Source organism: Pleurodeles waltl, chromosome 6 (assembly GCF_031143425.1).
Source record: "Pleurodeles waltl isolate 20211129_DDA chromosome 6, aPleWal1.hap1.20221129, whole genome shotgun sequence".
Lineage (NCBI taxonomy): Eukaryota > Metazoa > Chordata > Amphibia > Caudata > Salamandridae > Pleurodeles > Pleurodeles waltl.
Genome location: NC_090445.1, coordinates 50,190,255 through 50,207,076, shown reverse-complemented (window position 1 = coordinate 50,207,076; position 16,822 = coordinate 50,190,255). Strand labels below are relative to the sequence as shown.

At 48.8% G+C, this 16,822-nt stretch overlaps 1 protein-coding gene across 1 annotated transcript in view; it reads left to right on the top strand.

Annotated features, from left to right (window-relative positions):
* The first annotated feature begins 3,129 nt into the window (after positions 1–3,129).
* Positions 3,130–16,822, top strand: part of INVS (inversin) — a 34,760-nt gene continuing 21,067 nt past the window's right edge. The window contains exon 1 of the mRNA XM_069237255.1: positions 3,130–8,776. Coding sequence (XP_069093356.1) covers positions 4,555–8,097 — 3,543 coding nt within the window. The 5' untranslated portion in view covers positions 3,130–4,554 and the 3' untranslated portion in view covers positions 8,098–8,776. The remainder of the gene's footprint in view (positions 8,777–16,822) is intronic.

The window sequence follows — 16,822 nt, the reverse complement described above, 5'->3', positions numbered from 1 at the left end:
ATGCCTAGAAAGTAGTCTGACCAAGTTGCTTTGTGTCTTAAGTGACACAGGGTGACTCCACTATATACTGAGTTGAAGTGGTTGACCTGGGATAAAATTACAGCAAGGACTGGTGCCTTCCACTGTGCCACTGACATGAGAGGTAAGATTTTGTGCAGAAGTTGTAGAAACAAATTGCATACGTGTATCGCAAAGGTAAGATGACAATCAAATATTACTCCTAGGATTTTTGCTGAGTTTAGTCCACTGCACCCCACCCCACTCCAATCCACCCCAATCCAACACACCCCAATACAATCCACTCCACTCCAATCAATCCACTCCACCCCACTGCAATCCAACTGACCTAGCATAGCATTGACCTAGGTGAGCAGGGCACCAGCAAGTGGACCAGTTAGAAAGGATCCGACCAAAAATAAGAACCTCAGCCTTTTCTCTGTCTAGTTTCAAAGACTTGGCAGTTGTTCAAAGAGAAACTTCACACATAGAACTGAAATCATCAGCAGTGCATTAAGTCTCTTCATTAAAGCTAATGATAATCTTTGTGCAGTCAGCGTGGGAAACCAGCTGAACCCCGAAAGAGCAAACAAGCTGAGACAACGATATGTTAAATAACACAGGGCTCAAAGGCGAGCGCCAAAGAACACCACATGTGAAAGGATGTGGTGCAGAACGGAAGGTGGAGAGTTAAACAGCTTGAGTTCTGCCTGTGAGAAAGGAGGTGAGCTACGCTACTGCTTTGTCTTGAATACCACAAGAGGGTAGTCGATGCAGAGGTGTGTGGTGTAACACCACGTCAAAGGCGACACTAAGGTCTAACAGAATTATGGAGGCTTTACCTCCCTTATCCAGAGCTTCTTGTATATCTCAGACATGATACGAGAGCAGACTCACTGCTATGTAGAGGTCGAAACCCTGCCTGGGACGGATCCAGTAAAGTAAAAGATTCAATATATTGAGACAGCTGACTATTGACATCTTTTTCCAAACTTCTAGCAGGAAGGGGAAGCAGAGATTTAGGGAGATAATTTCTTAAAATTCTAGGATCTGCTGAAGACTTTTTCAGAGGGGGTGAATAGGGCATGCTTCCAAAATGGTGGAACTCCTGCTGATGATAAACAGAGTGCCCATCGCAGACAGGGCCAAAGCCACTTCTTAAAGTGCCACGTGAAGGATATAAGATGGACAAGGGTCTAACAAACAACCATATTTAATTTAAACCATGCCTGTTTTAGCTTTTTTACAAAATTTTGTTTTAAAGCAGCTCTGTAATGGGTTTTGCCTTCCGAATTGTAATTCTGGTCCCAAACTCTTTCAAGGCGCTTAGAGTTGAATTTAGTGGTTGCTAATTCCTAAGAAAACCAAGGGGCGGATGGTGAGGAGCATCTGGGTTTAGCGTCTCTAGGTGGATCAGTGAAGTTAGGTGCTGATGCAATCCAGGTGTTATACTCCTCCACTTACACCTCGATGCTGTGTGTACTATCCAAGGTCAGAGAGGGATTAGAGAGAGGAAGCACATCAGATAAATTGTTCCTGGTTATCTTGGTCAGGAGGCGATTGGTGCTTGGGTGCCACAGACGTTGTGTAGTTTGCACATGCACAAGAAATGTTGAAAGTATGCGTGGTGATCAGCCCAGTTCATTAAAACTGGTTGTTCAACTTTAATTAAGATGTCAGGGGCAAAAATAACATCCAAAATATGTCCCGAAATTCCAGTGAGCTGGTGTATATCAATCTTTTAAATAAATTCCACAAATATGGGGATTCTGTTAACTAATTCATGAATAAAATAAAATGAAACCTAATAAAATGTGATTCCTATTTGCTGTTTCCACTGTTATTGTGCCAGGTCCGTAGTTATATGCCCAAGTGCAGTTAGTCACTATATACTGTTTCACGGTTCCTAGTTTATTGTGCCAGAGCTCTTGACACGGAGTGTCTGAACTGGCCTTTCAGGTAATTTGGTTCTACCACATGGACCATATTGAAAGTACAAGTGTGTGGGATGTTTTGATGTATTTTTTGTCCCTTGGGTCCTGTGATAGGAGCAAATAAAAAGAAAAAAACAAGCATTGGCAATGCCAAGAGGTCTAGCTTATAAATGGATTGTTAAGCCAGACCTAAAAATCCTACTTCCTGCTGTGACTGCCTTCTCCTAACTGTGCTGCTGAGCAGAGAAAAATCCCATACATTATCTAGTTATCTAAGACATTTTAAGAACATTACAGTTGCATGTGTATGCCCCTTAAGGATCAAGCTCAGACAGCTCGATAGAAAAAAAAATGATCTCATCTGTGTGGAGGGCAAGCAATGTTTTGCGGAAGCACACAACTTCTGCCCAATCAAAACACCTACTCCTGGTCCCCAACACCTAAGTGGGGCTAAAGCTCCTCTCCTGGTGGTTCTCACGTTCCTGTCTGTCAAGCCAGACCATAAATAACACATACTCTGGCCCTTTCAAGATGGCCTCGCAGTCCCAGACAGCCCGAGTGCCAGTCCCACATTGTTGACATGCACAGCTCGTGCGCTGCCCTCTCTGCTGTTTCCTTCCTCATTGTGCCACGTCTTTATTCTCCTGTACCTTTTTCGCCCTGCCTTCTATGCTGTTTCTTGGTTTCTGTTGTGTTCCATGTCAGTCTCATGCAGTGTTTTGCGTCTATTCTGTTTCGTGGCTGCTGCCGAGTGCAGTGCCTCGGTTACCACGCACCTAGTGGTCTGCTCTCTGTTGTTTCCTAGTTCGTATTGCTTTATTTATTGTGACATTTCTCACTTGTCAATATAGTTTTCTACTCTGCTGGTTCCCGGTTAGTATTGTTTTTTGTGTGTTGTCTCTGCTTTCACTAAAGTAGGTTTCTGCTGCCTCCTGTTTTCCTGTAGCATTTCCCTGCTCTCATGCATAAAATAAAGCTTTCTTCCACTGGCTGCTGTTTCCTAACTCGATGTGACAAGTCCGTCCTGTCACTGATATATAATTTGTTGCCGAATGTTTATTTACATAGCGCGAACTCCACCCGAGGGTATTGGGGCGTGTATACACGAGCACCAATTAGTTACACAAGGACACATTTTTGGTAGGCACAGAAAGGTTACGTGATTTGCCCCGAACCACAGGATGTTCCACCGGGACTCGAACCGCTCCCCAGCTCGCAGCCCCCTCCTGCCTCCGCTCCCTGCTCCGGGTGATGCAGTTTCGGGGCGCGTCCGGTTTCTTCACCGTGCCGGGGGTGTTTGCCACAGGTGGTGCATCTCTGTGCCCTTTCCCTCCCACGGGGGGGGGGGGGGGGAGTCAGTGTGAGGACGGTCCGGGGGGGCTGCACCGACACCCTTCACCCCATCCATGGCAAACGTGGGAACCTCAGGGTGGCACCCCCACACCACTCTGGCCTCCCGCCCCCACGGCGCCTCTTTTGATCTCTCTCCCCCCAGCTGCCCGTATGCCCCCCCTCCATCACCTCTCCTCCTTCCGAGCCAGCCCCCCATAATCCCCTCCCTGGTCGCCTCCGTCCTGCGGCCGCCAGCCCCGGACCAGCCAGGGCCCTCCCCTCTCCACTGCTCCTGGGCCCTCCCTCTCTCCATCCCTCACTCCCCTCCCTGGAGCCCGGGAGGCGGCTTGGACACAACCCACCCCGCCGCCGGCTCGGAGCGGGCCTCGGCTGCTTCCTGGAGGGGAGACCGCTGGCTGCAGCCGCCTCTAGGCCTCGGATATTGCGAACCCTCAGGCCCCGGACCCTGTGGTCGGGGACTCCCGGACACCGGCCTCAGCGGTTACTGCTGAACCCGAGAAGAAACTTTCCAGGCCCCGCGAGGAAGAGACGCAGAGCTGCCTCAACTTTCACAGCGAACTCGAAAAAAGTCTCAGCAGCTTCCTGCCTTCTCTAGACTTCGAACCTGTAGAGGGGGTGCAGTGACTGGCCTCAGCAGGTTACTGCTGAGCAGGAGAACCCCATCAGCCTCCTGAACTTTCAAAGCACCACTGTGGAAGACCGGGCTCGACTTTCATGCCCAGCCCAACTTACTGCAGGTTGCAGGACTCAGACACAAAACCCGAACCAGAGAAGCCACAACAGCTTGCTGAACTTTCCTGGCCCTCTGAGGACAAGAGTGACTGGAATCCCGCCTTAGTCTGCCTAGCCCACCCAGGCAAGACCCCCTCAGCTTCCTGAGTTTCGAGATCCCTTGGAGCAAGTTTAATGAGGCCTGCATCGACCTCCATAGCCAGCCGGGTAATGTCTCAGCGACTTACTGAAGTTTCAGACCTGAAGAGGAAAAGTTCTGAGACCAAGAAGTAACCATCATGGCCAATCTAGAGAAAACCTCAACAGCTTCTTCGACTTCCTATTCTTTTGAGCGTCAGAGTGTAACAAGTAAAGCAGGAGTATACACTGACCAAACTTAGCCACCATGGCCACCTCAGAAATGTCCCGCCCTGGGGTCTTGGTTGGGACAAGCCCTGTTACCATCTTGAGATAACATGGCTGACCCAGAGAATGCTGTTGCAACTTGCTGAATATTTCCACTCCTCCAGGAAGTATTGAGTGGCCCACAGTAATCATCATGGCTGACCTCACATCTGAGGGTCTAACGGGAGACCCACAGCCTGTCTCAGCAGTCCATGCTGCAGCAGTAACTGGTGACAAGCGGACCTTAGAGAAGCTCCTGGCTGTCCACCCTGAGCTCAAAGACAAAGAGGACCAACTTGGCCGGACGCCACTAATGTACTGTGTGCTGGCTGACCGACTGGACTGCGCTGCTTTGCTGCTTAAGGCCGGTGCAGATGTTAATTGGGCGGACCGCAGCCGACGCTCTGCCCTGCACCTGGCTGCACAGACTGGCAACTATCGGTTCGTCAGGCTGCTTCTGGGCCGTCGGGCCAACTGGATGCAGAAGGACGCTGAGGAAACCACACCTCTTCACCTGGCCACAAGACCTAAGAGTGCCAAGTGCCTGGCGCTGTTGCTCAAACACATGGCACCAGGGGAAGTAGATGCACAGGACCGCAACAAGCAGACAGCCCTGCACTGGAGCGCTTACCACAATAACCCAGAGCATGGTAGGTTACTTATTCGACACAACTCAAACATCGGCATCCCTGATGTAGACGGCCGTATTCCACTTCACTGGGCAGCCCACAGTTCTGACCCTGGTGCAGTCCACATGGTGCATTGCATCCTTGATGCTGCCCCTACAGAGTCATTGCTGAACTGGCAAGACTATGAGGGGCGCACACCTCTGCATTTTGCTGTGGCTGCTGGTAATGAGGCGGTGGTGGAGGCCCTGACATCCTACCAGGGTTGCCGTGTGACAGCCTATGATAACCTCTTCCGAACCCCTCTGCACTGGGCAGCACTGCTTGGATATGCATCTATTGCCCGCCGGCTCCTGGAACGCCACCGCCAGGGTGCTGTGCCCTCTGATGCACAGGGGGCCACACCACTGCATTATGCTGCGCAGAGCAACTACCCAGAAACGGTGGAGGTGTTTCTGGGGCACCCATCTGGGAGTGACGATGCAGATCTAGAAGGTCGCACTGCCTTCATGTGGGCGGCTGGCAAAGGCAGTGATGATGTAGTGCAGACCATGCTGGCTCTGAAGCCTGAGTTGGACATCAATCTGGCAGATCGCTATGGTGGAACAGCTCTCCACGCCGCCTCACTTGCAGGCCACATGACAACAGTGAGGTTATTGCTGAAACGGGGTGCTCGGGCTGACGCCTCTGACCTGGCCAAACAGACACCACTTTTCCGGGCCTGCGAGATGGGGCATCATGCCGTTGTGCAGGCACTCATTGAGGGTGGAGCCAGGGTGGATCTTGTAGATCAAGATGGACGGTCCCCTTTGCATTGGGCCGCCCTAGGTGGGAATGCCAACGTCTGCCGGATCCTGATGGAAAATGCCATTGACCCCAACGTGCAAGACTTAGGAGGCCGCACGCCACTACAGTGTGCTGCCCATGGGGGCTACATCACCTGTATGGCTGCGCTGCTGGAGAGCAAAGCTGATGCAAATGTCCAGGACCGAGAGGGAAGGACCGCTCTGCACTGGTCCTGCAACAACGGCTACCTTGATGCTGTTAAGCTCCTGTTGGCCTTTGAAGCCTTCCCCAACCAGATGGAAAGTAGTGAGGAAAGGTACACACCTCTGGATTACGCCCTGATGGGTGAGCACCATCAGGTGGTCCAGTTCATGCTGGAGCGTGGTGCGCTGTCCATCGCTGCTATCCAGGACATTGCCGCCACCAGGATACAGGCAGTTTACAAAGGATACAAAGTACGCCGGGCCTTCCAGGAACGAAGGATCCTGCTCATGAAGCATGAGCTCTTGAGGAAGGGAGCTGCTGCAAAGAAGAGGGAAGAAGGCCACAAGAAGCGTGAGGCTGTGGGAGACAACCAGTGTCTGGTGATAGAGGCATCCCCATCTGCTGAGAAGAGGGAGGAGAAGGGTGTTTGTTTGCAGCCAGTGGACAGCAGAGAAAGGGAAGGGGCTATTACCTCTAATTTGAATGACCTAACAGAGGATGCCAAGGTAGTATCAGTCAAGGAAACCCAAAAAATGTCCACACCGGAAGAACTTAACACAATGTCACTAACAGCAGGCATAGACAAGATTCCACTGGAGCAAGTGGAGAGAACACCTAAATCAGATAAGGGCAAGACCATTTCGCCAAGGGAAGTCGGCAAAAGGTCACCCAGGGCAGCCGAAGAAAACACTCCCCCTGAGAATGTCATTGATGTTTCCATCCAGGTAGCCATAGACAAGTCCCTACCCAAGAAAATCAATGAAGAATCAATAAAGGAAGGCAAAGGCAAGCCTTCATCCAAGGGAGAAAACAGAGGTCCACCAAAGACAAGTAAAGACAGACACCCACACCAGAAAGCTAACGAAGGGGCACCCAGTGCAGCCAAAGAAAAGCCCTTGCCTCTTACAGCAAACAAGATGTTCTTCAAGCCAGCCAAAGAGCATTCTGACTTTGAGGAAGCCAACAACCAATCACCACACATAACCAAAAATAAACACAAGCAAGAGGAAGGGTCAAGACCACTGAGTGAAGAAAGAAATAGAAAGAAAGAAGTAACCCGGCGATCTACTAAGAGTAGGGCATCGAGATCTGAAGACACACAGGGAATATCTATTGAGAATGTGATGCAACCAGAATCAAAAGGCAGGACTCGTAACAACCCACTGTTAGACACAGACAAGGATAGTGCACTGTGCACAATAAAGCATGCCCCTTGCAACAGACTGTCGCTGGAAGGCCTTAGGCCACCTTCATCTGTGATCAGATGTCAGCATGAATCCACAGGTTTCTTTGGAAGAACATCCAAGAACCCAAGACCAGGCACCACTGGGAAAGCTGTGTTAGGACCAGAGCAAGGGAAGGATGCAGTGATTCGAAGACTTGTGGGAGGGAGGTGTTCCCCAGCTGGCTCCAGCAGGCCTGGTAGTGCAAAGGGGGGACCCGTGAAAAACAATGATGGGGCAAAAGTGAGCAATGGATGGAGAAGCTCTGCTAACACTCACCTGCGCTATCAAGATAGAACTGCAAACCGTGCCCTAGCAACCACAGCCATGGTGACTTTGCCAGAACAAATCATTGACTTAAAATGTACTCAGCGGGATATTATTGACCACAAACTCTACCCACCCATCTCATGGCAGAGCGAGAGTATAGAGGCCATCCCAACCTCAGTCAGACTAGCAGTCATCGAAAGAGAACGAGCCAGGAAGGAGCTCTTCCGTACGAAGATACGTGCCGCAAGCATTATTCAGGAGGCATGGCGTCGTTACCTCCTGAGGCAGGAGCTCTCCCAGCTGCTGAGCATGGTGCAGTGCACTCATTTGGGAGAGAGGTGGATAAGGCAGATAACTGCCTGCATAATCCAGCTGGCTTGGGGGAAATCACTTGAGCAGCGCCCTGCATCGATTGTCCCGTCGTACAAGCAGCGGCATGCAAAGAAAGCCCTAGCGAAGGCTACCAAACCCCCCTCCGTCCTGCAGCAGGTCTATGGGAGTCCTCAAGATGGGAAGTGGTTACGTCCCCATCGGCCCGCATCTAGATACAGACTGTCTGCCCAGAGCCTGATTCTGGGAGGCCACTGAAGATCCATGGTCACCTCAAGATTCCTCCTTCCAGCAGATGCACAGGAAAGACAGGAGACCTTAAAGAACACCATAATCCCCAAAGAATATTGGATGACATATTTTGGAACTCATTCCCTGCCATCTTTTAGTGAGGTCTTACATCCTTATGGCAGAACTTTTGTACCTTGAGATCCTTGAATACCCGCCAGTTAAACGCTGGTGGCCCGAAGCTTTTTAGTATAAAAGCATGGGCCGCGCTGCTGGGTTTCTCCCAGTCCATTATTGTATTTTGGTTCACAAATAACTTTCTAGTACTACCATCACTTCCAAGCTCATGCATTACTTCCTGGCTCATGCACCCCCTCCCTTGCAGTGGAATGCACCAAACAGTTGCTTCACTTTAACGATTCAGCTTTCCAGGGCCTACCAATGAACCTCCAGCGCAGTTCTTGATGGAGTGGTAATGACTCCTCCCCCAGAAGACACCTTCGCCAGTGTTCCAAGGGGGGTAGATGTTGGCTCCTGAAATGATGCCGCGGCGCATGGCCAGAAAGAGCGGAGGTGGACACACAGGGACAGATAACTGAGGGTGGATGGTCCCTTCAATCACTGTATCACTCCTGTCTCTTCTCCTCTACCAGAATTAAAAGCACAGAATAAACCTCAAGAAGCAATCCTCTGAAATCTCTTAATTCAGGTACCTGTTGTTTTATGAATCGCCATTCCTGTGCAGTTAAATTGGAGCATGCCATATTCTTGTGGTTAAGAGAGGACTTGTGTACACATGTATATAGAACAGGCCTTACACGCGAGATCACACTGGTCCACTTACATTAGAATAATAAAATCTGCCAGCCTGCCACCGTAATGTGTGTTTGTTGCATTAAACGTTCCTCAAGTGCCCTTTTACACTAATCCTAAACTAGTCTGTAAATGTTTTGTCACAGAGGCGGGTAGAAACATCATTGACCATAAGCCGGTGCAGTATCTTTGTAACATAAGGACATTTGAGGATGTTTAAACCTTTGTCCCCTATCCACTTAGAGCAGTCATCTCCAATCAGGCAAACAAGTTCGAGTGCACCTATAAGTGTATACATGAACACATTTTAGAAAAATCCACTAATCTAGACTGCTGAAAATTGTAGGCAGGAAGGTAATCGCACCTGCGACCAGATGAACTCCTTAGAATGGGCTGGTAATGTGGCCAGTGTGCAAGTCTAATTCACTCATAAAACCACTGTTACCTCTATTATTAACACACATGCATGCCACATAAACATGAAGCGGCACACAGGTACACATGCCATCATGTGCAATCACACAAAATGCATGGACACACACAAATTTCCAGAGCCCTCAAGTTTCCTATTCCATGCTTCAGTGGGTCATCCAGTTTTTCTTCCTGGGTTTGTGGCCCTGTTTGACTTCTAATTCATCCACCACTGCAAGGGCCAGAATGCTAAAAAAGCAAGCATTGGTAAAGCCAGTAGGTCCCGCACTTGCCCCTGGCCTTTTGTTTTGTTTTGTCATGGGTCTTTCAAACCAATATTGTTGTGGAATCTGCTGGGCTTTCATCAGTTGAAAAATAATAAAATTGCTAAAATCAGTAATTTGTTTTTGATCTTAAAAATGCACACATTGCCATAGTAGTCTCTGACACGAACTACTTCGTGAGTAGATTTACGTCTTGTGAAAGAGCAAATGCTGTCACTTACAGTCAGGTTAGCAAATGGCTGGAACTGGGCTGACCCATTTGTCATGCTGTAGTGGGTGGAAGAAAAATGTGAATGACACACCAGTTGTGTGGCAAATCAATGAAAATAACTGATGGGATTGAACTGTTAACACTCTTATCTTCAGAGAAATGGATGTTACCCCAGATCATTTATTATTCTCTCCTCTTGTGTGTCTCCTAGTATTACATTTTATAGAAGGGCCAGATGGAAAGCGGCCTCCTGCACCCCCATCCCCCAAACTATAATTATTGGGAGGGAGGGGGGCAAGCTAAAAAGTATTAATTTGAGGGGTGTGTGCAAGCCATGATAAGAAAAAGTTGCTACAAAAACAATTAGATTGTTTACTAGTGAATCCCCGAATCCTGCCTGCTAAATAATAATTTTTAAGTCATCCTGTCAAGTCATTGCTTTGAACCTTTGCACACGGTTTCAGAGCTACATGTAAGTCATCCAGTCCAGGCTATTAGGTCTGGCTTGACAATGCTTGACAAGACCACTTGGTACTAATTCCTTAAGGTGTACAAAATATGACTTTGGCTCCACCCTGATGAATACTTGGACATATCAAAGTACACTCTCATAATTTCATTATATACAGAAAATAATTGTTTGTTTTGTTTTTTTCACTGCAGCAGGCTTTTTAATTTTTTTTCACTGCAGTGGATGTTTTTAATATTTTAGCCAGTACTCAGAATGCAAGCCAGGTCTTGCAAGTCCTTGTTTCTCTTAGTGCTGGGGCTTGGTGGTCCTGATTTTATAGGAAATCAACCAAACTATAAATCACAGAATGCACATTAAAAAACCTATACTGCATGAACCCATGCATGGAACTGGGAACCCCAAGAGCTCTGTGCAAATAGAGGGGAAAGATATTAAAGTAATTTAATCAGGTCACTTAATACAGTATTCCCATGTTCCTTAAATATCTTTTGTCATTTTTGTGTAAATGCTATCCAGCGCATTCCCACTTCAAAGATACTATTGTCCAAAGACTCAAAGGAGTGAAATTGTAAGGTTATTACGAGGTCTAGTTTTAAAAAAAATTAAGAGCTGCATCCCTCCTCATATGCGGCTGTGAGACCTGGCATCTTTTGGCGTGGTTTTCCCTGACTTTTTGCTTTCCGACCTCCAGTTTGGACTGTGTGCTGAACTTAGTTTTTGTTGGCTGTAGCACTCTGTACACTTTTTCACTGCTGACCGGTGCTAAAGTGCATGTACTCTGTGTCTAAAACATTGTAACATTGGCTTCTCCATGATTGGCATATTTGATTTACTGATAAGTCCCCGGTAAAGTGCACTAGAGGTGCCTAGGCCCTGTAAATTAAATGCTACTAGTGGGCCTGCAGCACTGATTGTGCCGTCCACTACTCTAAGCTTTCAAACAGGTCTCAGACCTGTAACTGTGTGTGGAGTTTAAACTGCCAATTTGACCTGGCAAGTGTACCCACTTGCCAGGCCCAAACCTTCCTTTTTAAGTGCAGGCTTTGTTTCTGGCCTCAGAGGGCACAAAGTCCCTCACCACATGGGGTCAGAAACTCGTCTCTCAGCAGCAGGCTGGCACAGACCAGTCAGTCCTGCACTAAAGGATTGGGTAAAATACAGGGGGCAACTCTAAGATGGCCTCTGGGTGCATTGTTTAATAAATCCAAATCTGCATCAATGTGGGTTTATTGTGCTGAGACGTTTGATACCCAGCTTCCCAGTATTCAGTGAAGTCATTATGGAGCTGTGGAGTTCATAATAACAAACTCCTAGACCATATACTCAATATGGCCATGCTGCACTTACAATGTCTAAGAATGGACTTACACACTGCAGGGGCATATTGCTTATGCAGCTATGCCCTTACCCTTCCTTAGGGCTGTAAGGCTTGCTAGAGGGTTGACTTACCTATGCCACAGGCAGTGGTTTGTGGGCAAGCTGCAGTGGCAGTGTGCATGTGCTTAGTGAGGGGTCCCCCAGGATGGTGAGAAAATGTACATAAAGTTAATCATACACCATAGCTGCTAGGCATCTGTTTATCTTTATTATGTTGCCATGTGCTCGACAAACCTCCTGAACTTTGATGATTGACCTTGTGCTTATCGCTGCCATATTACTTTTTCCAATTACAGTTCAGAGAATTGTCATGCTTAATCAGTAACTGCCAGAACAAGTTTGTACAGGTCGTTGCCACCTCCTGCCAGCTGCATCTGTACCTTCTCCCACCACACATGTATCCCTGAAATATTCTGAAGGCCGCAGAGGACCTTGAATACGATAGGGGTGGAGTTGTCCTCTGACTAAGCAGTTTTGTGTGTATATAAGGTTGGGTGCCCCAGAGTGAAGGGGCAGCCTCCGTAGGATAGTCACTTGACTGTCCTGGGATTCTGTATTAGCTCGAGCTATAATCCATGTAATAAACTTCTCTTTATTTCTCCAGTTGGTGACTCCGTCTGATTTGTGAACTCTCTGCTAAATTGACCCTGAGGACATAAAGGGTGTCCCTCCACTGCTGGGAAGGAGACCCCGGGTGGGGGGTCAAATCTTTCCTGGTTCCTCAATGACATAATACATGTTGCAGCCCTTGGGGACCTTCAATGGCCACAGGGACCTTGGTACCATGGGTACATTTTACAAGGGGCTTAACTGTGTGCCAGAGTGTTCCAATTGTGGAAACAATGTTACCGTTTTTGGGAAGGAACACTGGTGCTGGGGCCTGGTTAGCAGGATCCCAGCACACTTTCAGACAAAGTTGGCATCAATAGCAGGAAAAAAGTGGGGGGAAACTATGCCAACAAAGGCACTTTCCTACACACATCCCTCCCAAACAAAAAAGGATGAGACTAACCTTTCCCAAGAGAGTCTTCATTGTCTAAGTGGAAGAACCTGGAAGATCCATCTGCATTGATATGGGCAGTCCCAGGTATGTGTTCCACTGAAAAGTCCATTCCCTGTAGGGAGACGGACCACCTCAAAAGTTTAGGGTTCTAACGTTTCATTTGCATTAGCCATCTGAGAGGTCTGTGATAAGTTTGAACAATAAAGTGAGTACCAAACAAGCATGGTCTCAGCTTTTTCAGTGACCAAACCACAGCAGAGGCCTCCCTCTCAATGGCACTCCAACTCTGCTCCCTGGGGTGTAACCTCCTGTTAATGAAAGCAACAGGCTGGTTAAGGCCATCATCATTGGTTTGGGACAGAACTGCTCCTATCCCATGTTCAGAGGCATCTGTTCGCACAATGAACTGTCTAGAGTAATCTGGAGCTTTGAAAATTGGAGCCGAGCACATTGCCTCCTTGAGGGTGTCAAAGGACTTTTGACAGTCAAGAGTCCAGTTTACTTTTTTGGGCATCTTCTTGGAGGTCAGTTCTGTGAGGGGATTCACAATGGATCCATACCTCTTCACAAACCTCCTGTAGTATCTGGTCAAGCCAAGGAATGCCCTGACTTGAGTCTGGGTTTGGAGCTTCCAAGTCCAGATTTGTCTGGATCTTGGGCTGTAAGGGTTGCACTTGGCCTCCACCTACAAGGTGGCCCAAGTATACAAATTTGCCCTGCCCTATCTGGCACTTTGATGCCTTAATAGTGAGGCCTGCTGATTGCAAGGCCTGCAAAACCTTCCCAGGTGGATCACCAGGAGGAGCTAAAGACAGCAATAACATCTAGATATGCTGCACTAAAGGACTCCAAGCCAGCAAGGACTTGATTCACCAACCGTTGGAAGGTGTCAGGGGCATTCTTTAAGCCAAAGGGCATTACAGTAAACTGATAATCCCCATCAGGTGTAGAGAATGCTGTCTTTTCTTTTGCTCCAGGTGCCATCTAATTTTCTAGTACCCAGCAATTAAGTGAAAGGTACTAAGGAGACCCCTATAGTCCACACAGAACCTAATTTCGCTCTTGCCATCTTTGGAATTAGGTTTGGGGACTAAGACCACTGGGCTAGCCCAGGGACCGTCAGGGGGCTCAATAACCCCTCGATCCAGCATCTTATTTGTCAATCAGTTTGTCTGCTCTTGGTATAGGGTGAGCATCTGTCATGGTGACAGAGTTGAGACCCCTATAGTCCACACAGAACCTCATTTCTCTCTTGCCATCTTTGGAATGAGGTTTGGGGACTAAGACACTGGGATAGCCCAAGGACTGTTAGAGGGCCCAATAACCCCTAGATCCAGCATCTTGTGGACTTCCACTTTGATGCTCTCTTTGACTTGGTCAGACTACCTGTATATTTTTGCTTTGACAGGTATACTGTCTCCTGTTTCCACATCATGGATACACAGGTGAGTCTGACCAGGGGTCAAAGAGAACAGCCCAGCAACCTGTTGTAGAACTTGCCTGCAGTCAGCTTGCTGTTGGGCAGTGAGGGTGTCTGAATAGGCAACTCTATCTACTGACCCATCTTTATGGTAATTTGAGAGGTCAGGGAGAGGTTCACAGCCTGCTTCCTGTTCCTCATCAGTAACCATCAGCATGGTTCCATCTGCCCCGTCACAATAGAGCTTTAGGCAGTTCACATGGATCACCGTTATAGGCGTCCTGCTATTGCCCAGGTCCACCAAGTAGGCAAACTCACTCTTTTTCTCTAGGATAGAGTAAGGGCTTGTCCATCTGTCCTGAAGTCCCCCGGGAGCCACAGGATCCAGAACCCATACCTTCTGCCCTGGTTGGAATTCTACCAGTGCAGCCTTTCGGTCATACCACAGCTTTTGGAGCTGCTGGCTGGCCTCAAGGTTTTGGGATGCCTTTTCCATGTACTCAGCCATCCTTGAATGGCAGCCACCCACATAGTCCACCACATCTTATTCAGGCTCATGGAGAGGTCTCACCAAGCCTTCTTTTTACAAGTGCCAGTGGTCACCTTACATGGTGGCCAAACAGAAGTTCAAAAGGGGAAAACCCTACTCCCTTCCGAGGCACCTCTCTGTAACCGAAAAGCCGGCATGGCAGGAGGACATTGGAGGAAGGTAGCCTCTTTCTAGCCTTGTTACCCCCACGTTTGGCCTATTTGTGAGTATATGTCAGGGTGTTTTTACTGTCTCACTGGGATCCTGCTAGCCAGGACCCCAGTGCTCATAGTGGAAACCCTATTCGTCAGTGTGTTTGATATGTGTCACTGGGACCCTGCTAGCCAGGGCCCCAGTGCTCATAGTTTGTGGCCTATATGTGTTCCCTGTGTGGTGCCTAACTGTATCACTGAGGCTCTGCTAACCAGAACCTCAGTATTTATGCACTCTCTGTTTTTACAAATTGTCACTGCAGGCTAGTGACCATTGTAAGGAAACGGCTCCCTGTTGCAGTTACCCCCCACTTTTTGCCTGATACTGATGCTGACTTGACTGAGAAGTGTGCTGGGACCCTGCTACCCAGGCCCCAGCACCAGTGTTCTTTCACCTAAAATGTACCATTGTTTCCACAATTGGCACACCCATGGCACACAGATAAGTCCCTTGTAAAAGGTACCAGTGGTACCAAGGGCCCTGTGACCAGGGAAGGTCTCTAAGGGCTGCAGCACATGTTGTGAAACCCTAAGGAACCCCTCACCTAACACATGCACACTGCCATTGTAGATTGTATGTGTTGGTGGGGAGAAAAAGGCAAAGTCGACATGGCTGCCCCCTCAGGATGCCATACCCACAAAATACTGCCTGTGGCATAGGTAAGTCACCCCTCTAGCAGGCTTTACAGCCCTAAGGCAGGGTGCACTATACCACAGGTGAGGGCATAGCTGCATGAGCAATATGCCCCTAAAGTGTCTAAGTCTATTCTTAGAAATTGTAAGTACATTTTGGCCATATTAAGTATATGGTCTGGGAGTTTGTCAAAAACGAACTCCACAGCTCCATAATGGCTACACTGAATACTGGGAAGTTTGGTATCAAACTTCTCAGAATAATAAACCCACACTGATGCCAATGTTGGATTTATTAAAAAATGCACACAGAGGGCATCTTAGAGATGGCCCCTGTATTTTACCCAATCCTTCAGTGCAGGACTGACTGGTCTGTGCCAGCCTGCTGCTGAGAGATGAGTTTCTGACCCCCTGGGGTGAGAGCCTTTGTGCTCTCTGAGGACAGAAACAAAGCCTGCACTGGGTGGAGATGCTTAACACCTTCCCCCTGCAGGAACTGTAACACCTAGCAGTGAGCCTCAAAGGCTCAAGCTTCGTGTTACAATGCCCCAGGGCACTCCAGCTAGTGGAGATGCCCGCCCCCTGGACACAGCCCCCACTTTTGGCGGCAAGTCCAGGGGAGATAATGAGAAAAACAAGGAGGAGTCACCCACCAGTCAGGACAGCCCCTAAGGTGCCCTGAGCTGAGGTGACCCCTGCCTTTAGAAATCCTCCATCTTGGTTTTGGAGGATTCCCCCAATAGGATTAGGGATGTTCCCCCCTCCCCACAGGGAAGAGGCACAAAGAGGGTGAAGCCATTGGCTACTGCCCTCCCAGACCTAAACACACCCCTAAATTCAGTATTTAGGGGCCCCCAGAACCTAGGAAACTAGATTCCTGCAACCTAAAGAAGAAGGACTGCTGACCTGAAGCCCTGCAGTGAAGATGTAGACGCCAGCTGATTTGACCCCAGCCCCACCGGCCTGTCTCCCTACTTCGAAGAAAACTGCAACAGCGACGCATCCAACAGGGTCCAGCGACCTCTGAAGCCTCAGAGGACTACCCTGCATCTAAAGGACCAAGAAGCTCCCGAGAACAGCGGCCCTGTTCAACAAACTGCAACTTTCTGCAACAAAGAAGCAACTTTTAAAGACCACACGTTTCCCGCCGGAAGCGTGAGACTTTCCACTCTACACCCGACGCCCCCGGCTCGTCCTGTGGAAAACTAACACTACAGGGAGGACTCCCCGGCGACTGCGAGCCCGTGAGTAGCCAGAGTTGACCCCCCTGAACCCCCACAGCGACGCCTGCAGAGGAAATCCAGAGGCTCCCCCTGACCACGACTGCCTGTAACAAGGAACCCGACACCTGGAACCAGCACTGCACCGCAGCCCCCAGGACCTAAAGGAA